Raw genomic sequence first — 26,239 nt, 5'->3', positions numbered from 1 at the left:
AAGTATTTAATAGCAAAGGTAAGTTGGCACAGATATTTAAAATAAAACCACAATAGAGTTACAGCAAGAGGAATCCCTGCAAGTGAAGCATTGCCAATTACACACTGAGTGGCCCTAGGCGAGCTACTTAATCTCTTTATGCCTAGGTTTCCTCATCTGTAAAATCGGGAAAATAAAATAACCTATTATTACTGGGTGTCGTGAGGATTGAATGAGATAATGCATGAAGCATTTATCTAGGGGCTTGGTACATAGAAAGCACTCCATAAGGGCCAGGTGCAGTGGCTCACGCCTGTAATCCCAGCACTTTGGGAGGCCGAGGCGGGCGGATCACAAGACCAGGCGATCGAGACCATCCTGGCTAACACGGTGAAACCCCCATCTCTACTAAAAATACAAAAAATTAGCCGGGCGCGGTGGTGGGCGCCTGTAGTCCCAGCTACTCGGGAGGCTGAGTCAGGAGAATGGCGTGAACCCAGGAGGCGGAGCTTGCAGTGAGCCGAGATCGCGCCACTGCACTCTGGCCTGGGCGAAAGAGCAAGACTCTGTCTCAAAAAAAAAAAAAAAAAAAAGAAAGCACTCCATAAATCTTTTATTGCCATCTGCAAATATGATTTTGGCAATTTCATATGCCTCAGGATGGCAGATTTTCTTTCACTAAGAGGTGAATCTGAGACAAGTTGTTGTATTTTAAATATGTTGGTGTGTGGGCTTTGGGGTTTTTAAAAAAACTTTTAGGTTCATGGGGTATGTGTGCAGGTTTGTTACATGGGTAAATTGTGTGTCACTGAGGTTTGGTATATGAATTATCCCATCATGCAGAGAGTGAACATAGTACCAGAAATTAGCTGGGTGTGGTGGCAGGCACCTGTAATCCTAGCTACTTAAGAGGCTGAGGCAGGAGAATCGCTTGAACCTGGGAGGTGGAGGTGTCAGTGAGCAGAGAATGCGCCACTGCACTCCAGCCTGCGTGACAGAGTGAGACCCTGTCTCAAAAGAAGTTCCCTGGTCTGGAACTCCCGACCTCAGGTGATCCATCTGCCTCGGCCTCCCAAAATGCTGGGATTACAGGCGTGAGCAACCATGCCTGGCCTGCCTCTTGCAGAATTTAGAGACTATTTTTTTTTTTTTAAAGCTTGGAACTAAATCTGTGACTAATTAGAATGGAGTGTTCCACCACCTTTAAGTCACCAACTAAAATCCACTGCTTCATGTCCCAGTGTGCCCGAGGCCTTCTGGGTGACCAGCTCAAAGGAAAATTATTGTCTCAACTTAGGTCTCTGTGTGTAGGTACCCACAGAATGGAAATCGCTTTACTTGGGGAAGAACAAGAGGACAAGATGAGATAAAAAGGAAGCATGTTTAAATGGATAAAAGGAGGTACTTTTTTCCCCCACTACACACAATTGACCTGGGGAACTCACTGCAGCAGGATATTAAGATCAATGGTGAAGATTTGTGTTTTAAAGGATTAGACATTTCACATGCATATCATCAACAGGCTCAATAGGATAAAAGTACAGCGGATGAAAGTTCTCAAGCTTCAGTGTAGAAGTTGATCACCAACTGGGTCAGGCAAAAAGAAAAAAGTTGTCTACCTGATTATCTAAGATGTCACGGGATGGTGGGTTTGGGGGTATTTGGGTATTCCAGTTACCATTACTGTGTAACAAACCACTCCAAATTAGTGGTGTAAAACAAGAGCCATTTAATTATGCTCACGGATGCTGCAAATCAGGAAGTGGGAGAGAGCACAGTGGGGGTGGCTGGTCTCTGCCCCATGCTATCTGGGGCCTCAGATGGGAAGACTTGAACGGCAGGGAGTGGCTTGAGGCTGGGGGTAGAATCATCTGGGAGCTTCTTTAGTCATGTGCCTGACACCTGGCCTGGGATGACCCCGTCTCTACAAAGAAAACAAACATTAGCTGGGCGTGGTGGCACGTGCCTGTAGTTCCATCTACTCAGGAGGCTGAGGTGGGAGGATTGCTTGAGCCTGGGAGGTTGAGGCTACAGTGAGCCGTGGTCGTACCACTGCACTCCAGCCTGAGAGACAGATTGAGACCCCGTCGCAAAGAAAAAAAAGAAAAAGAAAAAATGAAAAAAAAAAAAAGGCCGGGCATGGTGGCTCACACCTGTAATCCCAGCACTTTGGGAGGCTGAGGTAGGTGGATCACAACATCAGGAGATCGAGACCATCCTGGCTAACACGGTGAAACCCTGTCTCTACTAAAAATACAAAAAATTAGCCTGGCGTGGTGGCCTGTAGTCCCAGCTACTCAGGAGGCTGAGGCGGGAGAATGGCGTGAACCTGGGAGGCGGAGCTTGCAGTGAGTGCAGTGCCACTGCACTCCAGCCTGGGGACAGAGCGAGACTCCATCTCAAAAAAAAAAAAAAGGAAAAGAAAAAATGGAAAAAAAACGGGCAGGAGGGAGCAACATGGTCAACTGGACCAACTGTGTGTTACGTCTTTGGGCTTGGCCTGGAGTTCCTGCCTCCACTGAAGCACATGGCTGTGAAAAGAAGGGTAGATGCCTACAAATCAAAACACAAAAAACCAACTGGGGTTCTGTTAGGAAACTGAAAGGAGAGATGACTCGGGTAGTAATCAATAGTGTTTGTAGCATGAAGCCTGGGGAAGGTTAAGGCTCTGTTTTCTTTGTGGATATCACCCAACACTCTTGTTTTTTCTCTCTTGTGCTCTTTGCTCCTTTCCTCTGTCCTTTTGCATTGGTAATGAGTTGGATAAATCAAATACTGTATCAATAAATAAGTGTTTTAGGTAGAGTGTGTATATGAATTTAACTCATTAAAAAATACTTTGGCTGGACGTGGTGGCTTATACCCTGTAATCGGAGCACTTAGGGAGGCAGAGGTGGGAGGACAGCTTGAGCCCAGAAATTTGAGACCTGCCTGGGCAATGTAGTGAGACCCTCTTCTCCACAAAAAGGGGGGGGAAAGGCAAAAAGAATACTTTGATTAGACATGAATGACTAATCAGGTACAAGTTTGACTTTCAGGTACAAACCTTGACTCAGTTGCTTCTGTTACTTCTTGATAACCTGGTAATCCCCAGCTGTTCACCACTTGTGCCAGCCTCACTCCTGGCTCTGTGCCCTTTGCCTGGGCTGATTCCTCCATCCAGGAAGTCCTTCTCACTTTCTTTTTGCACACATAGTAGACACTGAGTCTTCACTCTCCTGGCCTCCTTTCTATCCTTCTAGTAGTCTAGTTGGAGAGATTGGAAACCTCGAAACTACATTTCCAAGAGCCAGGCGTGGCAGTGAGTGCCTAGAGTTTCAGCTACTCAGGAAGCTGAAGCAAGAGGCTTACTTGAGCCCAGTTCAAGACTCAGCCTGGGCAACATAGAGAGACCTTATCTTTAAAAAAAAAATTACATTTCCCAGACTCCCTTATAGCTCAGGTGTGGATCTGAAATAAGTTCTCATGTGAGATTTGGAAGGCAAAGTAGAAGCTACTGTTCCACTGTTGCTGCGGCAGCGGCTGCATAAAGCAAGCAGGGTAAAGGCACTGAATGCTGCTGGACTCAGTGTCCCTTCTGACCATCTGGTCTCCAGCTTCATGTGGCAGTTGCCTTGTCACAGGCAGTTGCAGCAGCACCACCACCATCCTGGTTTCTGGAGCATGGCCACTGTGGTGGGCCCTTGAATTCAATACTCCAGGGGTACCCCCCTGGCGTGTATCTCTCCAGCCCTCTCGACAATTGTGTAATCTCTGCTTGATTCTCAGTATTAAATTTTTCTCTGCTTGAAATATCTAGAGAGGCCAGGTGTAGTGGCTCACGCCTGTAATCTCAGCACTTTGGGAGGCCAAGGCAGGTTGATGGCTTAGCCTAGGAGTTTGAGACCAGCCTGAGCAATGTGGCAAAACCCCATCTATACAAAAAATCAAAAATTAGCTGGGCATGGTGACACAGGCCTATAGTCCCAACTACTCAGGAGGCTGAGGTGGGAGGATCGCTTGAGCCCAGGGGGTCGAGGCTGCAGTGAGCCTTGATTGTACCACTGCACTCCAGCCTGGGTGACACAGCAAGACCCTGTCTCAAAAAACAAAAACAAACAAAAAAATACCTACAGAGGTTTCTACTTCCTATACTAAACCCTGATGGACCGTCTAACTCATAGGCCAGCCTGGGTCTTCCCTGAACCACCAGGTTGTGCTAAGTGCCTGGTGTGAGCTCCCACTATGCCCCACATTGTAAGTTCCTGCCTTTTCATCTTGTGACCCTGGCACCAGTGCTTGGCTCACAGCAGGTGCAGAGTCAATGTTTAATGAACTGAAGCTCCCTCTGCCAAGATACCGGGAGGTTCTATAATCTAGCTTAAGGAGCACTCCACCTCCTGCTTGCCCTGCAAAGCCCAAAGAACATGTTGCCTCTGGACGCTTACTGGATTCAAGATGAATCCCAGGTCCTCAGCTTTTCCACACTTGAACCACCCCGCCACAAGAGGCCACACCAGAATTGGAGAGTTGACCTGGTCCTAGGAAAAAGGTGCTAAGGAACAAGAAAAATTGCTTATCTCAAGATTTACCATCTGGTGGTTCTTAGGGCCCTGTACTTGATGAATGGTTGCTGCTAGGCTGCAGTGAAGGCTGCAGTGGATGAGAGCATCAGCTTTGGGGCCAGGAAAACCCTCCAAGTTGGAAGGTGTGCAAGCTTCAGCAAGTCACTCAGCTTGTTTGAACCTCAGGTTTTTGTTTGTTTTCGAGACAGGGTCTCACTTGGTCGCCCAGGCTGGAGTGCAGCGCAGTGGTGTGACCATGGCTCACTGCAGCCTCAACCTGTGGGGCTCAAGTGATCCTCCCATCTCAGCCTCCTGAGCAGCTGGAACCACAGGTGCCTGCCACCATGCCCCACTAATATAAAAATAAAAACTTTTTTTTTTGTAGAGCTGGAGGCCTCCCTATGTTGCCCAGGCTGGTCTCGAACTCTTGAGCTCAAGAGACCCTCCCACCTCAGCCTCCTAAAGTGCTGGGATTACAGGCATGAGCCACTCGCCCAGCCATGATTTTTCATCAATAACATGGGAATAATAAAATCAATCTTACAGGATTCTTAGGCATAAAAAGGTGTGCATAAAATATCAGATGCTTAGTACAGCGCATGCACTTAGGAAGTGCTCGATTCTTATCAGTAGCTCTTATAATGGTCATCATTGTTGTCACTTTATCACAATTCTGTTGCTTTATATAATTTTTCCTTCAGCCTAAACAGACTCGGATGCAATTAGCCTAGAATGCAGTTCTTTATACCTATTCCCGGTGTTCCATTTTACACACTGATATGAATAACCCTCTTTGCAAAAGACTCAGCTAGGCCCAAGTTGGGGGCTGTACTGAGGAAACACCAAAACCATCTATGCCAGTGGTTCTCCACCCTAGCCAAAAACAAGGTTAAGATTTAAAAACAAAACAACCACCAAAACAAACAAATAAACCAAAACACATTTTCTGTCCCTCAACCAGAGACTCTGATTAAACAGGTCCCAAGCTTCAGTATTTCTAAAAGCTCCCCAGGTGATTGTAACGCGCAGCTGAGGGCCACTGATCAGCATGGCAAAGATTAGCCCATTACTTCCATTACCCCCAGGAGAAAAAGAAAGCTGCTTTTACTCTTCTATAATCTCCACCGCATTGTGGGAGAGGAGAGGACTGAAGATTACTGTTGAATTATTCCACTTACAAGAGATATTTTCATTATGAACCCGGGAAAAATGGCTCATCGTTTTAATCCCCTGGTTTGTGTCTTGAGGTATCTGATATGATGGGAAGAGGAGTGATCAGAGATGCTATAGGACATGTTGGGAGCTAGTCTGGAAATACCTGTGAGGAACTTGGGTTGGCTGGCGGCTCTCTATCCTGAGCCAGCAAGTGTGCACACACATGGTTACTGATAATCAGGTGTGTGCACTTTGATCCTGGGCAAGTGACATGATCCCTGCTTTGGCACTAAATTTATCAATATCTAAGCGCCAGAGATAGCTGGTGAGAGTCTGCGGTGTGCTCAGAAATAAAGTACACCTGGAAAAAAATAGTTATTTTTTCCATTGTTAAAGTAATATACAAAAGAAAATACAGAAAACTGGAAAAACAGAATGAACCTCAGAAGAAACTAATAATAATAGCCAAGACCTATAGAGACTTAGGGGCTAGACATGGTTCTAAGCTCTTTACCATATAAATATACTTACTCCTCACTATAGCTCTAAGAGGTAGATAACTATTTCTAACTCTATTTTACAGAGAAGAAAGGGGGCCTGGAGCTGTTAGGTGACTTGCCTGAGGTTGCCTAGCTTGTAAAGGCAGAGCCAAAATTTGGACTTAGGCTTCATTTAACAGGACCTGGTCAACATCAGAGGGAGAGTTCATCTGCATTCAAAGACTGAATGCCAGTTGCTAAAATTGAAAAAGTTAATATCAGTTGTCATTCACTCATTTATTTATTTCACAAATATTTATTGAAGGTGCCTAGATGTAACATAATATTCCAGGCTTGATTATCAAGATATTGAATAGTATACATACAAAGGGTACCTGTTCATTCATTCCTACAGCATTGAACTCTCAAGAATCTCAACAAAATAATGCATGTATAAACAACATAAATGTAGAAAGTTTTTTTTTTTTTTTTTTGAAGACAGAATCTCGCTCTGTCGCCCAGGCTGGAGTGCAGTGGCACAATCTTGGCTCACTGCAACCTCTGTCTCCTGGGTTCAAGAAATTCTCCTGCTTCAGCCTTCTGAGTAGCTGGTACTACAAGCGCCCGCCACCATGCCTGGCTACTTTTTTGTATTTTAGTAGAGACAGAGTTTCACCATGTTGCCCAGGCTGGTCTCAAACTCCTGAGCTCAGGCAATCTGCCCTTGGTCTCCCAAAGTGCTAGGATTACAGGCGTGAGCCACTGCGCCCAGCCAAATCTAGAAAGTTTTTTTTTTTTTTGAGACGGAGTTTTTGCTCTTGTTGCCCAGGCTGGAGTGCAATGGCACGATCTCGGCTCACTGCAACCTCCGCCTCCCGGGTTCAAGCAATTCTCCTGCCTCAGACCCTGAGGAGCTGGGATTACAGGCACGCACCACCACGCCCAGGTAATTTTGTATTTTTAGTAGAGATGAGGTTTCTCCATGTTAGTCAGTCTGGTCTCTAACTCCCGACCTCAGTTGATCCGCCCACCTCGGCCTCCCGAAGTGCTGGGATTACAGGCGTGAGCCACTGCGCCCGGCCTTCTAGAAAGTTTTAAAATGATATAACTGTTCCCTGATGGCAAAAATCCAAAACCAATACTTCAAAACTTATGAAATGTCACACGCCTATTAGATGGAATATTTAGCATTATCCTCTGTATTTTCATCAATTAATAAACACAATTTGGACAATAATTTCAGTTAAATTTCATGAGTTTGGCTTTGTCAGATTATGTTTTGTATGGCAGTAGTGTCTTCAACTCAGAAATTTGATGTTTGGTGAATGGATGGATTAATCGATAGATGGACGGATGCATGAGTGAATAAATAGACAAAGATGCTTAGCAATGTTCTAAATGCTTAAACATTGCATTTTAAAAAAAATTTGGCTAGGCACAGTGGCTCACACCTGTAATCCTAGCATTTCTGGAAGCTGAGGTGGGAGGATTGCCTGAATCCAGGAGTTCAAGACCAGCTTCAGCAACATAGTGAGACCTGGTCTCTACAAAAAGTTTTTAAAAAATTAGCTGAGCATGGTGGTGCATGCCTGTAGTCCCAGCTACTCAGAAGGCTGAGGTGGGAGGATCACTTGAGCCAAGGAGGCAGAGGCTGCAGTGAGCCAAGATTGTGCCACTGCATTCTAGCCTGGGTGACAGAGGGCGACCCTGTCCCCTCAACCAAAAAGAAAAAAAAAAAATTCAGTGTTTTCTAGTTTGTTCGGTAATAAAGTATGACTCAGGTGAAAATTGTGAGGTATTTTATTTTTTAACTGACAAATAACAATTGTATATGTTTATGATGTACCACATGATGTTCTGACATATGTATACATTCTAGAATGATTAAATTGAGCTAATTAACATATGCATTACCTCTACATATTTTTCATTTTTTTTTGTGGTGAGAACACTTAAAATCTACTCTCTTAGCAATTTTCATTTACAGTATGTTGTTACTGAACTGTAGTCATCACAGTGTATGAAAATTTTTATTTTGGGCCAGGCGCGGTGGCTCACGCCTGTAATCCCAGCACTTTGGGAGGCCGACGCGGGCGGATCACGAGGGCAGGAGATCGAGACCATCCTGGCTAACAGGTGAAACCCCGTCTCTACTAAAAATACAGAAAAATTAGCCGGGCGTAGTGGTGGGCGCCTGTAGTCCCAGCTACTTGGGAGGCTGAGGCAGGAGAATGGCGTGAACCTGGGAGGCGGAGCTTGCAGTGAGCCGAGATGGCGCCACTGCACTCCAGCCTGGGCGACAGAGCGAGACTCCGTCTCAAAAAAAAAAAAAAAAAAAAAAAAAAAAGAAAATTTTTATTTTGACTCTTTCAATAGACTAAATAAATAACTTCAAGCAAGTTATTAAAGTCATTATGGTGCCAGTTTCTTCATCTGAGGATTAAATGAGGTCTAGCACCCTGCCTAATACATGTTAAACAGCCAGCATATTTTAAAGTGCCTTCAAAATATAGACAAAAAGCAACACAAATGTCTCTCTCTCTCTTTTTTTTTTTTTTTTTTAGAGACGAGTTCTCACTATATTGCCAAGGCTGGTCTTGAACTCCTGGGCCCTAGTGATCTTCCTGCCTCAGCTTCCCAAAGCATTGAAATTACTGGCATGAGCCACCTTGCCCAGCTGAAATAAGTTTCTTTCCATTTTATTTCTGCTATCACTATTATTATTAGAGATCTCCAAGCAAAATTAAGATTTTGCTGTTGATGAAGAAAAGGTTTACAAACCAGTACATAACATTGTTTGCTTCAGAACCGTTACTGGACAAGGGTCCTGATTCAGACCCCAAGAGAGGGTTTTTGGATCTTGTGCAAGAAAGAATTCCGGGCGAATCCATAGAGTAAAGTGAAAGCAAGTTTGGTAAGAAAGGGCCGAGCGAGGTGGCTCATACTTGTAATACAGCACCTTGAGAGGCCAAGGTGGGCGGATCACTTGAGGCCAGGAGTTCCAGACCAGCTTGGTGAACATGGCGAAACCCCGACTCTACTAAAAATACAAAAATTAGCAGGGTGTTGTGGCGTAGGCCTGTAATCCCAGCTTCCTGGGAGGCTGAGGCACAAGAATCGCTTGAACCCAGGAGGCAGAGGTTGCAGTGAGACGAGCTCGCACCACTGCACTCCAGCCTGGGCGTCAGAGCAAGACTGTCTCAAAAAAAAAAAAAAAAATGGCTACTCCATAGACAGAGCAGTGGCGTGGGCCGCTGGTTGCCCATTTTTATGGTTATTTCTTGATCATATGCTAAACAAGGGGTGGATTATTCATGAGTTTCTGGGAAAGGGGCGGTCAGTTCCCGGAACTGAGGGTTCCTCCCCCTCTTAGACCATACAGGGTAACTTCCTGACGGTTGCCATGACATCTGTAAACTGCTTTGGCATTGGTGGGCGTGTCTTTTAGCATGCTAATACATTATAATTAAGGTATAATAAGCAGTGAGGACGACCAGAGATCACTCTCCCGGCCATCTTGGTTTTGCTGGATTTGGGCCGGCTTCTTTACTGCGCCCTGTTTTATCAGCAAGGTCTTTCTGGCTTGTATCTTGTGCTGACCTCCTATCTCACCCTGTTGACTTAGAAGTCTTCACCTCCTGGGAATGCAGCCCAATAGGTCTCAGCCCTATTTTACCCAGTCCCTATCCAAGATGGAGTCACTCTGGTTCAAATGCCTCTGACAGAACCGTGTGAAATGACACAAATATTCTGGCTAAATTCCAGTGTGAGTGATTAACATTCTCCAACTTCAAATAATTTTTATTATTAGCCAACACTTGTCCATCCCCAGTAATACACACGTTGCATAAAGAGCACAGAATGAGATGGGCCTCCCTTGGCATGTTCATAGCCTGCACATACTTTCCACTGAGGGCTTCCCTTTCTTGCTCACTGCTATGCCCACAGCTTTTCAACTCCCACTATTTTCAACCCCGGGATGCTTCCTGACCCAGAGTGGCAAGTAATTCCAAAACACAAGAGATAAAATATGAACACCTGTAGAATTCCAGAGAAAGAAAGATGTAAGGTATATTTATTCATTTATTTAATTATGTATTTTAGAGTGGGGGGTCTTGCTATGTTGCTCACGCTGGTCTGCAAACTCCTGAGTTCAAGCCATCCTCCCACCTCAGCCTCCCAAATTGTTAGGATTACAGGCGTGAGCCATGGCGCCCGGCCTTTTAAACGCTTATTAATAGTTTTGATATCTGCTAAGTGACTGGTATTTGTTCTTGTAACTTGGAGACTGGGATTAATACACGTGTTCTTCATTATTGCCCACAAAGCGTTGTTGCTACGCAGGAGGGGAGTGGCACTTCCGCAATTTATTCTTCCAACCTGTGGCAATGGGATCCAGGACAGGAGATCGACAGTAACCCGCGGTTGATCTGGATCTAGTCCAGTTAGTGCAGTCCCTATCCCTTCAAGTGTCCCCAGGCCCTCTTGCCTATTTTCGCCCTTTGCCCAGTGGAAGGAAGAGTTTGGGGAGAAGGAAAAAATTTAAACCCTCTTCCTAGGCGTGGGAATGTATTTCAAGTATGCTAAATACCTCAGTCTTCCAATCTAATTACAACACATAGAAAACAGGCATTTTAAGGACATTTAAAACTTGTTGCATAATTGCGCAACTGAAGAGCACCGCCGTGTCCCCGCCGTCGGTGCGCCCTCCGACCCCCCGCGGCGCGCAAGTGCGCGGCTTAGCAGCAGGCAGCCGGGGACGGAAGGGGACGGGGAGGCCGGCGCCCTGCCTAGCACAGAGCCCTGGGTCAGTATCGCTTCTCTCTGCGGGCGACTTCGGAACTGCCTGGAATTATAAACCTCAACTAATAAAGGACTCACATCTTTCTGGGTCTTCTAAAGGCAGAAAGAAATCCATTTTCTTGTCACAACAAGATTTTGTTAAGAGATGCAAAAGTAAAGGCCGAAGCCAGGGAGGCTGCGATAGTATGGGGGGAGGGGTGGCTACGATGGTGAGTGCCACCGACCAACTACCTGGGTTTGAATCCCAGGGTTGCCATTTGGGCGGCTACGATGTGCCAGGTGATCGGAATACGGAGGTGAACTTGCTTGCCGAGGTCGCCCTTTCTTGGGGGAACTATGATTAGCTCGGTTGCCTTGGCCAAGTCTCAGTCTCGGTTTCTTCACCTGTAGGGAGTACCTGCCTCAGAATTGTAAGGAGTGAGATCTTGTCTTAAGATGTAAACGGGCCGGGCGCGGTGGCTCACACCTGTAATCCCAGCACTTTGGGAGGCCGAGGCGGGCAGATCACGAGGTCAGGAGTTCGAGAACAGCCTAACATGGTGAAACTCCGTCTCTACCAAAAATACAAAAATTAGCCGGGCGTGGTGGCGGGCGCCAGTAATCCCAGCTACCCGGGAGGCTGAGGCAGGAGAATCGCTTGAACCCGGGAGGCGGAGGTTGCAGTGAGCCGAGATCGCGCCACTGCACTCCAGCCTGGGCGACAGAACAACTCGACTCAAAAAAAAAAAAAAAAAAAAGGATGTAACCGATTAACACTTTGTTGGGCACACAGTAAAGGGCTCAGTAAGTATTCTCTTCTTTCACACAGTTCCAAGACAGGGCAGAAGGGAGACAGCCACGCCTAAGAATGATTCCTTGAGCAGTTCTTTCAAAGAAGCACTGAACTCTGTAAGGACGCTTAGCTGCAGACAGAAAGGGCAGGGGCCCTGGGAGCAAAGGTGCATAAGCCAGGACGTTACAGGAGCGAGTCCTGCACCCAGTGCGCGGGCAGAGAACTCCGGAGGGACTTCTGGCGAGGGCTTCCCTCCCGGGTTCCCAGAGCGGCAAGATTAGCATTCGCCCCGCCTCCATCGCCTCCCGGCCCGCGATTGGTCAGCGCTTCTTGGCTGCCCGCTCCGGGAGGGGCCAGAGGGCGCCGGGGGAAAAGCCGAGCCCGCGGGGCAGTGGGCGGGGACGCGCGGAGAGCGTGGCGAGGCGGCCCACCAACCGCCCCCGGGCCTGAGGGGGCGGAGCCGGGGCGGGGCCTCCCGGCGGGCATTAGAAGCAGGTGACCCGGGCGGGGTGGGAGAGGGCAGCCAGCCTGCGGCCGTGAGCCCGCTGTGGTGGCCGCCGCGCGCGGTTCCGTGCTCGCCAGAGGTGGGCGAAAGGGTGCGAGAGCGCGGGGGAGGAGCCGAGCAGGGCACGTCCCGAGAGCGTCGCCACCGCCCCCAGGAGTCCACTGGAGCGCGGAGCCCCCTGCAGGGGAGGAGGCGAGCGGCGGGCGGGACGCGGCGGCCGGCGCTCACCATGCAGTCCCGGCCGGGCCAGCGCCGGCTGCTCGCGGTGCTGTGAGGCGGAGGGGTCCCACGGCCCCCGCCTCCTGCCTTCCTCCCGCCCAGGTGCTGCCAGGCGCGCTCGCCCTCCGTCCGGCTCCCGGCCCCGGGGAGAACGCACGGCCTGCCCCTGCCCGGCTCCGTCTGGATCATGCGGGGGGCTCCTGAGGAGGAGAGAGCGAGTGACTGGCCTGCGCCGCCCCTTTTCTGGGGGCGCCCCCCACTCTGAGTCGCCCCCACCTGCTGCCATGTGCCGCTGCCACGGGTGCCCAGCCTGTCGCTAAACTTTCCCGGCGCCAGCCCGGCTCTGAGTCGCGCTTCTCAGCGGAGTGACCCAGGGACGGAGGACCCAGGCTGGCTGGGGACTGTCTGCTCCTCTCGGCGGGATCCGTGGAGGTGAGAACCTTCCCTTTCTCCCTGTTCTTCTCCCGGTTCCTGTGCCCTTTTCCGGGAAGCTGAGGGTTCTGGTCTCTGGGCACTGCCTGAAGGGCCCAGCTTGGAAAGAGGGTGGGGGAGTCAGTAGTTTGGTACAGGAGGCGGAGCGGGGAGGAAAGGAAAGGGGTTAACTTAAGAGATTTGGAGACGGCTCGCGGGGACCGAACCGTTGACGCCCCTCCAACAGGGAGTGGTTGCAATCTTTCTTCTCCCCCTTCTTTTTTAAAGAGTCCTTTCCCTGGAATCCGAGCCCTAACCGTCTCTCCCCAGCTCTATCCGGCGAGGAGCGGAGCGCTGCCAGCGGAGGCAGCGCCTTCCCGAAGCAGTTTATCTTCGGACGGTTTTCTTTAAAGGAAAAAGCAACCAACAGGTTGCCAGCCCCGGCGCCACACACGAGACGCCGGAGGGAGAAGCCCCGGCCCGGATTCCTCTGCCTGTGTGCGTCCCTCGCGGGCTGCTGGAGGCGAGGGGAGGGAGGGGGCGATGGCTCGGCCTGACCCATCCGCGCCGCCCTCGCTGTTGCTGCTGCTCCTGGCGCAGCTGGTGGGCCGGGCGGCTGCCGCGTCCAAGGCCCCGCTGTGCCAGGAAATCACGGTGCCCATGTGCCGCGGCATCGGCTACAACCTGACGCACATGCCCAACCAGTTCAACCACGACACGCAGGACGAGGCGGGCCTGGAGGTGCACCAGTTCTGGCCGCTGGTGGAGATCCAATGCTCGCCGGACCTGCGCTTCTTCCTATGCTCCATGTACACGCCCATCTGTCTGCCCGACTACCACAAGCCGCTGCCGCCCTGCCGCTCGGTGTGCGAGCGCGCCAAGGCCGGCTGCTCGCCGCTGATGCGCCAGTACGGCTTCGCCTGGCCCGAGCGCATGAGCTGCGACCGCCTCCCGGTGCTGGGCCGCGACGCCGAGGTCCTCTGCATGGATTACAACCGCAGCGAGGCCACCACGGCGCCCCCCAGGCCTTTCCCAGCCAAGCCCACCCTTCCAGGCCTGCCACGGGCGCCGGCCTCGGGGGGCGAATGCCCCGCTGGGGGCCCGTCCGTGTGCAAGTGTCGCGAGCCCTTCGTGCCCATTCTGAAGGAGTCACACCCGCTCTACAACAAGGTGCGGACGGGCCAGGTGCCCAACTGCGCGGTACCCTGCTACCAGCCGTCCTTCAGTGCCGACGAGCGCACGTTCGCCACCTTCTGGATAGGCCTGTGGTCGGTGCTGTGCTTCATCTCCACGTCCACCACAGTGGCCACCTTCCTCATCGACATGGAACGCTTCCGCTATCCTGAGCGCCCCATCATCTTCCTGTCAGCCTGCTACCTGTGCGTGTCGCTGGGCTTCCTGGTGCGCCTGGTCGTGGGCCATGCCAGCGTGGCCTGCAGCCGCGAGCACAACCACATCCACTACGAGACCACGGGCCCTGCACTGTGCACCATCGTCTTCCTCCTGGTCTACTTCTTCGGCATGGCCAGCTCCATCTGGTGGGTCATCCTGTCGCTCACCTGGTTCCTGGCCGCTGGCATGAAGTGGGGCAACGAGGCCATCGCGGGCTACGCGCAGTACTTCCACCTGGCTGCGTGGCTCATCCCCAGCGTCAAGTCCATCACGGCACTGGCGCTGAGCTCCGTGGACGGGGACCCAGTGGCCGGCATCTGCTACGTGGGCAACCAGAACCTGAACTCGCTGCGCGGCTTCGTGCTGGGCCCGCTGGTGCTCTACCTGCTGGTGGGCACGCTCTTCCTGCTGGCGGGCTTCGTGTCGCTCTTCCGCATCCGCAGCGTCATCAAGCAGGGCGGCACCAAGACGGACAAGCTGGAGAAGCTCATGATCCGCATCGGCATCTTCACGCTGCTCTACACGGTGCCCGCCAGCATTGTGGTGGCCTGCTACCTGTACGAGCAGCACTACCGCGAGAGCTGGGAGGCGGCGCTCACCTGCGCCTGCCCAGGCCCCGACGCCGGCCAGCCGCGCGCCAAGCCCGAGTACTGGGTGCTCATGCTCAAGTACTTCATGTGCCTGGTGGTGGGCATCACGTCGGGCGTCTGGATCTGGTCGGGCAAGACGGTGGAATCGTGGCGGCGTTTCACCAGCCGCTGCTGCTGCCGCCCGCGGCGCGGCCACAAGAGTGGGGGCGCCATGGCCGCCGGGGACTACCCCGAGGCGAGCGCCGCGCTCACAGGCAGGACCGGGCCGCCGGGCCCCGCCGCCACCTACCACAAGCAGGTGTCCCTGTCGCACGTGTAGGAGGCTGCCGCCGAGGGACCCGGCCGGAGAGCTGAGGGGAGGGGGGCGTTTTGTTTGGTAGTTTTGCCAAGGTCACTTCCGTTTACCTTCATGGTGCTGTTGCCCCCTCCCGCGGCGACTTGGAGAGAGGGAAGAGGGGCGTTTTCGAGGAAGAATCTGTCCCAGGTCTTCTCCAAGGGGCCCAGCTCACGTGTATTCTGTTTTGGTTTCTTACTGCCTTCTTTATGGGAACCCTCTTTTTAATTTATATGTATTTTTCTTAATTTGTAACTTTGTTGCATTTTGGCAACAATTTACCTTTGCTTTGGGGGCTTTACAATCCTAAGGTTGGCGTTGTAATGAAGTTCCACTTGGTTCAGGTTTCTTTGAACTGTGTGGTCTCAATTGGGAAAATATATTTCCTATACGTGTGTCTTTAAAAAAAAATGTGAACAGTGAACGTTTCGGTTGCTGTGACTGGGAAGTTGTTGGGTGTGCTTTTTCATCCAGCTTCTCCTTCCACTGCTTAAAGTGTCCATGATTCTTTAAGGTGAGCTGCAGTTTATAGCCCCAGGTCATACCTAGGAGGGGAGCATAATGTGCTCAGGGCCTCCCCAAAGTGACAAGGTTAGGGAGTGCTTAGCGATTTTGTGTTCAGCCTTAGCTTTGTTTATAGAGGGAGATTCAGTTTCTTTTCTGTAGTGCTTGTAATAATTCTCACTCCTAACAGCACCATCGTTGTGTCTTGAATAAGTTAGAGGTAGCATTATAGAGGATCTGGCATAAATATTTGCAATAGTGAGAGCCTAAGCGATGGTGATTGGTGGAGCTTGAATTTTAGGCTGGTGAGATGGCAGCTTTGTGCCTGAGAGGTAGTGGGCGGTTCTTAGGCTTCAGTGATCCCCCCCACCTTTTTTTTTTAAAGGAACTTGTGTTATAATTTTGGTAAAAGTATAAACCCACTCCCTCTGGACAGTACTTAGCAATAGTTGCTAAAGGGGGCTCCTTTTTAAATGTAAGGACTGAAATGGATATACTTCTAATAATTAAAGTAAATTTCCAACACTTATTTTCTCCACCCCCTCACCCCTCCCCCTTTATCATGTTAAACAGCCTTTTTGCTTTTCTTATTCCTCCTCTCCTGGAGGGCTGTGATTAGAAACCACACCCACCCTTGAATGAAGTGCTTGAACTGGGGGAGGGAGGCTGGCTACCTGTGAACAAACATTGGCCCAAATAAGGGAAAATAAGTGTCCCTGGACTTTGGACTAGTTTATAGCCAGATATTCCGAGAGCAGCAAGACGTTGCTCTCTGCCGTCTCTGAAAACAAAAGAGACGCATAACATGCTTGCACAACCTTTTAAAATATAGATCAGTGTAGTGCTACCTCTATAGTTTTCTTCCTCTTCTGAGAAAGCCTGTATATTGATGATCACACACACACACACACAGTTTGCAATTAGAGAATTTGGTTTGCTTTACTAATCTGTTTAACTATTTCTTCATTCATTATGAACGCTTATATTGATGAACACACACACAGAGGTTTCTTTGCTATTAGAAAATTCTGTTTGCTTTCCTAATCTGTTTAAGCATTCATTCATGAAGAGTGTGGGGCCATTACTGGGGAAGGGGGGTGACAGTGCCTCAGCCAGCAAAACACCAATGACCAGGATTGGGGACTAAATTTAGGAAGCTAAAATGGCCAGAGCAATTAACATTTGAGAAAGTCCTGTCTAGGAAAACAACTGGAGTGTAGGCATTTGTAATTCATTTATACCAAAGTTGGAAAAGTAAAATTTAAGCCTAGGTCAATTTTTACTTCATGGATGTTAAATAGACAAATGCATAGTTCCCAAGGGGAATTTAAACACTTTACTGGTGGGAAGAAACCTAGTATTAAAGTTTTAAGGACTCTCAAAAACTTCACATTTATTAAAATGCACTGCTCTTACCCAATTTATCCTCTGAATTAAAATTTCAGTGGATTCTACAAAACCTCGTACAAATAGCTACAGAACTTTGTGCCTATTTTATTCCTCTATTTATTCTTCTAGGAAGAAGCCTCTTCCTAGAATCTTGAAATAGATCCCTTGACTGAATGCCAATTCCTCTCCTGTTTTTCAAATGAGAGAACCTTTTCTGATCACCTTGACCTTTTCCCTCATTTCATATGTCTTCCCAGAAAGTACACAGACTGCTCTGCTGCCTTCAGTCGTTGTGCCTCATTTGGGTTGTCCCTCCTTCTTTGTGGAGAAATCTAGAAATGATGCGCAGTGTATCCAAAAGTTGTGGGATGAAGTGGATGAAAGTGATTTAATTCATTTTTAGAATTTGTTTTTTTTCGTTTTAGCAACATGCTGAACAACTAATTTACTTTAAAAATAAGCCAGTTTTAAAGGACGCTAAGCCCAAGTGGGGGGGGGCAATATTAGTCAGGATCTTTGGGGTCTAATTCCAGACCAACTTTCAGAGGCACTTCTTTGTCTCTGTTCTCACCTCTGCTGTCCCTCTCTTCCCTCATCCCCTAAGAGAGACAAAGATAAAAGCCCACCTGCTTCCCTAAGTCTTACTGAGATCAGCCACCCCAGGGGAGAGAAACTGGATCTACTTACGGCCACCCCTTGTTTCCATCCATATACTTAATTCCCCCAATTTGCATGTGATTATGGAAACAAGTCATGCTCATGAAAACAACTGTAAAATAAAAGGTTATGGAATAGTTCAGCAACTTCTTCACAGCCAGCTTTGTGGAGCTGGGGAGGACTTAGGGCCCATTGGAGTCTCTTATGTGTACAGCTTCAGGGCTATCCCTTTCAGTTTGATTTTAAGCAATGCCTCACTTCATAGTTTAGGGGGTGAGGATTCCATTCAGGTAGGTTGTCTAAAGGAACTAATGGGACCTCTCAGTGAATCAGCTGACCAGATTTTAGGAAATCTTTTTAATGATTTCCCTTCTCACATTTTCTATGATTTCCCTTCTTACATTTTGAAATGGTAAAATTGACTGGAAATAATTTTTCTTGGTGCCTTATTGGTTTATCCTTGCAAACCTTTGTCATATTTTCTCACGACCATTGCCAGTGACCAAGGCCCATGTGTGTGTTGTGTGTAATTGTGCGCATGTACAAGCTTAAATAACGTGCCGACAGCACTGTTTCAAAGTTGGTATTCATTAGGCTGTTTCCTCCTGGGGTGGAGCTGCACTAATCCTGACACCGGCTGCCAGGAGAAAACCTCATGGATCACACACCAAACCTTAATAACAGCATCCGTGACCTGCACTCTCCAGTACAGAATGGGAACCCCAGAGCTAGGAAATGTAGTTGTATATTTTAATGAACTGCTACCCCAGCCAAAGAAGCTTCTTTCACTTTTGTGCTCTACAGAAAGCCCAAGGGGGGTAGGAGGGACAAAGCTTTGAATAACTGCTTTCTAACACTAAATGTGGCCAACAGGACAGAGCACATCACACATATAGGCAGGTGTGAGGGACAGTGGCTAAGAATTGCCTGCTCCCTCTGCATGCTCTTTCTTGTTTCCAAAGTCCAATCAAGTGATCCTGGGAAAGAAATCTGTCTGGATTGGGGAGGGCGGTTGTGAAAGAACTGCCAAGACATTAAAGAAGGGTGAAGAGTAGGCAGAATATAAGTAGCTAACCTGAGTCAAGACTCTCAAAAGCTAGCAGCCTGCTGACAATAGGATTTATTTCAGCCAGGATAATGTCTGTCTGTGAGTGCATCATTTTAAGACAGTATGACTTCATGTTGTTACAAAGTATGTATAGTATGTATGTTTTGTGGGTTGTGTATATACATAATATATATTATATATATATATATGAGAGATTTGGTGACTTTTGATACGGGTTTGGTGCAGGTGAATTTATTACTGAGCCAAATGAGGCACATACCGAGTCAGTAGTTCAAGTCCAGGGCATTCGATACTTTTTATGATTTCCTTATATGTATAGTGCCTATCCCATGCTGTAGTCACTGTTATGTTAAATCAGAAGTTACACCAGAGCCAGCGATACTTTATTCGTAGACAATCAATTTGAATCCATATGTTAGTACTGGAAGATGATACATGATTACAGTCCTGAATCTGTAACACTTACAAAAGGAAACCCAGAGCAGCTTGATGAGTTTTTGTTTCTGCTTCGTTCCTGGGAGTCAGTAGAAACAGCAGTTGTATGTGGTTATGTTAGTCTCAAGATACTTAATTTGTTGACCTTACTTCAGAAAAATTTTGTATGTATTATATTTGTGGGAAGGTAAAATAATCGTTTGAGATTTTTATCAAATATGAAGATTAGTTATTTATGAAAAACAAAGAAATGTCTATTTTTCTTTGTTCCCAATTAATGTAGATAAATTTTAAAACGCATTAAAGTAATGGTAAAGACAATAAAAAGATGCTGTAGAAGTCTTTTTCTCCTCATGTTTTTATAGAGAGACACTGCTTTCTAAGAGTATTTGAGGAGATAATACGGATTCTAACTTCATAATCAGGTTTTTCAGATGTACTTAAAATATAAGCAGCGAAAATTTTATTAGTAAATAAAATCAAGCAAATTCCAGTCACCAGAAACAGAACTAGTTAAGAAACATGTTTTACTTGAATATATTTCCTAGGTCTCACTCCTGCCGATCCTGTGATTGTCTCATGAGTCACTTGATGAAGGCAGATACGTGGAAGAACAGAGAATTTGCCTGAGATTGCGTTCTATTTTATAAACCCTCCATTTATACTGAGCCAATTTGATTAGAGATGATGCTGTGTTGTGCGTCCGGTTGGAGGGCAGGAACTCCCAAAACTTTTGTCACCCAGCAGTTGGATCTGCAACTTGGTATTGCGCTCTAAATACAAGTCAGGGAGCCCAGAAGAGACAGTGAAACTGACTGAGCTGGCTCTTCCCTGATTATCTGGACAGATGCTTAGTAAGCCTGAGATACTATTGTCAGACCACCTACTGATGCTGCTTTGGCAAAATGCAGATTAGCCACCATCAACCGAACACCACCTCATTTTAATGCCTGGGATGTCAGTGTTCTCCACCAATGCTCTGAGACATAAGTATGTGGGAGAACATGTGTAATTAGCTTAAAATATTTGTAGGAGACAACATAAATCCAATAAGAATTTAGTTAGCAATATGAGAGTGTGTAATTCAATGTCAAGGTGAGCACTAGGAACTTTATTAGATTGATGCATAAGGTAGTTAGGAGAGGCAGACTAGAAAATATAGTTGAGTTGAATCCTAAGAGAAGAGCAACTGTACCTTACATGTCCGGGACACGGTAGTTAGCACATCTTCCCCGTGCTTTCTTGTCACTCATTTTTCCCTATTGGAAAAGGGGGCAAAGGGCAAAGTCACAAGCTGGAACAGAGAGAGGGACTGTTGGGCTTAGAAGGTTGCAGAAATAGGCCGGGCATGGTGGCTCACACCTGTAATCCTAGCACTCTGGGAGGCCAAGGCGGGCAGATCACCTGAAGTTGGGAGTTTGAAACCAACCTGACCAACATGGAGAAACCCTGTCTCTACTAAAATTAGCCAGGCCTGGTGGCACATGCCTGTAATCCCAGGTACTCGGGAGGCTGAGGCAGGAGAATCACTTGAACCTGGGAGTCGGAGTTTGCAGTGAGCCAAGATCACGCCATTGCACTCCAACCTGGGCAGTAAGAGTGAAACTCCGTCTCAAAAAAAAAAAAAAAAGAAGGTTGCAGAAATAGGTGGGCCCAGGGTAATACTGGTAACAATGGTTCTTTTAGTGATTTAGTTACACAGGTCGTTAGCTTGTCTATGGATGGTAACAGGGTTGAGAGGCAGAGTGGTTATGAGCATGGATTTGGGAGCCAGACTTATTAGGAATTAAAATCCCAGCTCCACCACTTATGTGCCATGTGATCCTGGACACAACCTCTGGGTATTTCAGTTTTCTCATTTGTGAAAAGGGAGACTTATATTTTATGGTTAAAAAGATTTAAAGGATTGACTCAGATTAAGGCAAAGTTAAGGTAAGTAAAACAATGGGGAAGCCGCTGTTCAGACATGGAATGAAAGGAGATGGAAAGATTAGGTTTTCTTTTTTTTTTTTTTTTTTTTTTTTTTGAGACGGAGTCTTGCTCTGTAGCCCAGGCTGGAGTGCAGTGGCGCAGTCTCAGCTCACTGCAAGCTCTGCCTCCCGGGTTCACACCATTCTCCTGCCTCAGCCTCTCCGAGTAGCTGGGACTACAGGCGCCCACCACCACGCCCAGCTAATTTTTTGTATTTTTTAGTAGAGACGGGGTTTCACCGTGGTCTCGATCTCCTGACCTCGTGATCTGCCCGCCTCGGCCTCCCAAAGTGCTGGGATTACAAGCGTGAGCCACCGTGCCCGGCAAGATTAGGTTTTCAAATTTGTATTTGCGTAAGAGTCATTTGAGGTTCATGTTAAAAATGTCAATTCCCAGATCTCAGCCCCAGGAATTGAGATTCAGTAGCTCTGGGGTGCAATAAGCTATTTTTTTTTTAAAAAAAAGCTTTTAATTTTGGAATAATTTTAGATTTACCAAAAGTTGCCAAAATCAGTTTCTGTATGCCCCTTACTCATTTCCCAATGTTAACATTTGTTAAAACTAAGTAGTCAATGTTGGCACATTACTATTAACTGCAGACTTCATCAGATTTTCCACTAATGTTCTTTATCTGTTCCAGGATCCAGTGCAGGACACCACACTGCCTTTAGAGAAGCTTTGTTTTTCACAGGCACTTTCAGCTGATGAGAGGCAGGTGGGTTGGGGACCACATCGTGAGAATCACTGGGACATTTAAAGAACTGGACAAAAATTGCTGCATCCCCAAACTGGGGAGATGAATGCAATTTTAAAGCAGAAGGGAATAAAGTAGTGGAGAGGGTGGATATAGAAGGTTGATTTTAGAGTTAGAGATGTACTCCTCTCCACTAGATGAGGAGGGTTACTTTAAAGAAGGCATCTAATGCCAGAGGAAATAGATTTTGGAAGGTGCAGATGCTACTTAGTCCACAGCCTAGATTGAGGATACATGACTAACTAGGGTTGTGAGCAGGTCAGGAGATCGGGTAAGTGCAGTAAGTTGGGAACAGCTGCTTTGGGGAACACAGGTGGACTCAAATAGGTGATGAAGGGGAATTAAAAGAGGCAGGTTAGCCTGTGAGCCTCATGACACCTGCATGTCCTGGAACCTGATGCTAATGCTTTGGCAATGAGTCACAGTGACCAACATCAAGCATTGCCACATTGGGTCAGGGTGAGGCTGGGATGATTTTGTTGAGGGAGGGTCCTAAGGATCTTCACCTAAGAGTGAAGGAGCGGGTGGAAGACGAGGTGCGTAAAACACTTGAAGTTCCTCCTTTGTCAGAGACAGTTCTCACACCGAGGAGACACAGGAGCCACCAGCTAGGGGGTGGCAGGTAAACATTTGTAGAATTGAGGTTTAGAAGACAAAGCAACATATTTTTTTTTTTTTCCTTAAAGCTAGCAGTCTAATTTGGGAATCTTTTGAGGTCTTTTGAAGTAGATACTACTGATAGCTCATTGAAGACCTTAGGTTCTGGGACCATTACTGAATTTTCCTAATCACATTCCAATTGCTTTGCTCCCTTACAGCAGTTATAATAATCACCAAACCTGTCCCTTTTTTTTTTTTTTTTTTTTAGATGGAGTTTCGCTCTTGCCTCAGCCTCTTGCGTAACTGGGATTACAGGCATGTGCCACCACGCCAGGCTAATTTTTGTATTTTTAGTAGAGATGGGGTTTCATCATGTTGGCCAGGCTGGTCCCGAACTCTTGACCTTAGGTGATCCACCCCCCTCAGCCTCCCAAAGTACTAGGATTACAGGCGTGAGCCAAGGCGCCCGGCTAAACCTGTCCCTTTTTAAAGACTGTAACCTTCTTTCATTGGACTCGAGATTCCTCTTAATTTCTATACCATTTCACTTTCATAGTTAGTTGTTCTTCCTGCACCCTGGATATCCTAAACCACAAACTAACACTCTTAAAATTTCACATTTAAGTGCGCGTTCTCCCACTTGCCAAATAGTTTAGATGGAAATTGCCTTAGAAACCAAACAGATTGCTCCTATATACTAGGGGAGCAGGCTTCACCGAAGGGCTCCTAGGTATTGCTTGCTGGCACAATGTCAGCCTCAGCCAGGTCTACCAGATGGGTAAGTAGGCAGAAATTAGACTTTAAGGTAATACAATCCTTAATCTGTTGAGAGGTGCTGGGTGTAATCTACAGATTCTGCATAAAAACTAGCACTTACCTGGGAGATTTCTCTGCCAGCTGTCAAGTGCTTTTCCAAGTAGTACTATACTCAATAAGCCTGCTTGAGGCTGGTGTGGTGGCTCATGCCTGTAATCCCAGCACTTTGGGAGGCCGAGACGGGCAGATCATGAGGTCAAGAAATTGAGACCATCCTGGCCAACATGGTGAAACCCCGTCTCTACTAAAAATACAAAAATTAGCTGGGTGTAGTGGCACACAACTGTAATCCCAGCTATTTGGGAGGCTGAGGCCGGAGAATCACTTGAACCTGGGAGACTGAGGTTGCAGTGAGCCAAGATCGCGCCACTGCACTCCAGCCTGGCGACAGAGTGAGACTCCATCTAAAAAAAAGCCCCTAAAAACTCCAAAAATTAGCCGGGCAGGGTGGCACACACCTGCCCTCAGGAGGCTGAGGCAGGAGAATCGTTTGAACCCGGGAGGTGGAGGTTGTAGTCAGCCGAGATCATGCCACTGCTTTCCAGCCTGGGTGACAGAGCAAGACTCCGTCTCCAAAAAAAAAAAAAAAAGGAAAAAGAAAAAAGCCTGCTTGAGAGTCTGTCATAGCTATCTTAAATGTAGTTAGGGAGAAAGGCTGGGTGATGAAAGATTCTAGTTAACCTGCATACTATAGCTAAACTAGTTCCCAGAAATACTGCAGAGCCTGAACACAGAATCAAGACTGATTTTGTTTTCTGGTTAAAATTGGCTTTGGCTTTAAAAAGCTCAAGGTATACTTAGAAATGCAGGAAAACTAGACCAAGAAATGAACCTTGAGCTGTTATAAAGCCAGGATTTAGTGCTGTTGGATTTCAATAATGTATAGACATGTGGATTACATAAAGAGGAAATGTAAAATAAAGGGCCAGGGTAAAATTTCTCTTTAACCAGAAACACTGAGCCCTAAGTGGTCATCTTAGGATGAAACATAAGAAATTGCCAAAAGGCAACCAAAAGGCCTATAAAAATGGCAATTTGGTTCAAATATATCTTTCATTTTCTTAACTCTTCACCCCCAGACTCCTATCAAATATGTTTCAGGTATTCTGTCTTGTAATGAAGATGTGAAAGTTCAATTCACAATATACCAAAGTTAATATTTCACTGGGGTCTGTATTATAGTAGTTAAAAAAAACCTACAAATGAACATAAATTTGAGTCCAGGTAATCAGCCCTTTTTTAAAGTCTCATGTTAGGGAACAAATTTTCCCTAGCTACAGAACTCTTGAGAAAAATTTCATAGTTACCACCCCACTAGCAACTTAGTTTCCATGCCCCATTTGTCAGAGAACCTACCTGCTTTTCAGTGTCATTTATACTCTTTTCCTCAACTGACCCAATTTCCCATTTATCAAAGTTGTTGTATTGCCTTCTAGAATTAAAAGTCAAAGGAAGAGAGCAGCTTTAGTGATACTTATTTTACCAACTTGTTCTTCAAGTCACAGATTCATGTCCAATGTCCTTCTCCCAAACTTTCTTTTAAACCTTTGGCCAAATATGTCAGCATTTCTCCTTATAACTGGCATATCACAGGGTGCAAACCACCTTACAAAGTGACGTATGATAGATTTTTTTTCTAAGATCTTTTATCCTAGTCGGCAACTTATCAAGACACAGTGATGAGTTTTTTTTTTTGAGACATAGTCTCATGCTGTCACTCAGGCTCGAGTACAGTGGCGCAATCGCGGCTCACTGCACTCTGCCTCCTGGGTTCAAGCGATTCTTGTGCCTCAGCCTCCTGAGTAGCTAGGATTACAGGCGTGTGCCACCACATCCCGCTAATGTTTTTGTAATTTTATTTCTTTTGAGCCGGAGTTGCAGTGTCGCCCAGGCTGGAGTGCAGTGACGCCATCTTGACTCACTGCAACTTCCGCCTCCAGAGTTAAGGGATTCTCCTGCCTCAGCCTCCCGAGTAGCTGGGATTACAGGCGTGCGTCACCACACCTGGCCTTTTTTTTTTTTAATAGAGACGAGGTTTACCATATTGGCCAGACTCCTGACCTCATGTGTTGGGATTACAGGCGTGAGCCACCACACCGTCTTTTTTGTAATTTTAATAAAGACGAGGTTTCACCATGTTGGCCAGGCTGGTCTCAAATTCTTGGCCTCAAGTGATCCACCCACCTTGGGCTCTCAAAGTGCTGGGATTACAGGCGTGAGCCACCATGGCTGACTGTGATCATTTACTTAAATATTTAGGTAATGAAGAATTAAAGTGGATGAAAATACTGCAATGCTATCAGGATTTATTGAGAATTGCTAAAGCTGAGTGGCTAGACTCTTAGTTCTAAAGAAACCTAATAGTGACTTGGTATATTTTTAACTGAAATGTAAGCTTGAAAATAGCACGTTAAAGTCAAATTATGTGGCTTAAGACACCCTCTCAACAGCAACACAAATTCTAGTTCCTGTCTTTCCATTCTTTCCTGTTTGTCTGAAAACCTCAAATACCTCGTTCTAATTCTACACTATTTCTGTAATTCCTCTTTGATACATTTTGCTTAATTTTATATTCTAATGTGCTTTTCCCTCTCAGACGTGATAACCAACTATTCAAGATGCCATCTAATGCATTATGCCATTACGTATTGTGGCCAGTGATTTTAAGTGTAATAAATTATCTTCAGGTTGAAAAGAGCATGTGCAAAAGAAATGGATCACTACATCTTAACTAGAGGCATGGATCAAATCAACTTATGGTTGGTTTGAAAATGCTTTAAGACGTATCAGGATTGACTTAAAACTGGGCTGGGCAGAGATGTAACACTATGTGAATGGAAGTGTTACAAACACACTAGCCA

The 26,239-nt window shown here is 47.0% G+C and overlaps 1 protein-coding gene across 1 annotated transcript; it reads left to right on the top strand.

The window, feature by feature from the left end:
* The first annotated feature begins 12,239 nt into the window (after positions 1 to 12,239).
* FZD5 (frizzled class receptor 5) lies at positions 12,240 to 15,528 on the top strand. Its single transcript, XM_055290393.2, has 2 exons — positions 12,240 to 12,888; positions 13,156 to 15,528. The coding sequence occupies exon 2, from the start codon at positions 13,411 to 13,413 to the stop codon at positions 15,166 to 15,168; it is 1,758 nt and encodes a 585-aa protein (XP_055146368.1). The 5' UTR covers positions 12,240 to 12,888; positions 13,156 to 13,410; the 3' UTR covers positions 15,169 to 15,528.
* Positions 15,529 to 26,239: the final 10,711 nt, after the last annotated feature.

This window comes from Symphalangus syndactylus, chromosome 8, assembly GCF_028878055.3.
Source record: "Symphalangus syndactylus isolate Jambi chromosome 8, NHGRI_mSymSyn1-v2.1_pri, whole genome shotgun sequence".
In the NCBI taxonomy this organism is placed as follows: Eukaryota; Metazoa; Chordata; class Mammalia; order Primates; family Hylobatidae; genus Symphalangus; species Symphalangus syndactylus.
This window is presented reverse-complemented; position numbering and strand designations above follow the sequence as displayed.

Coding starts and splice junctions, on each gene's coding strand:
- FZD5 (XM_055290393.2), top strand. CDS start 13,411: ATGGCTCGGCCTGACCCATCCGCGCCGCCCTCGCTGTTGCTGCTGCTC.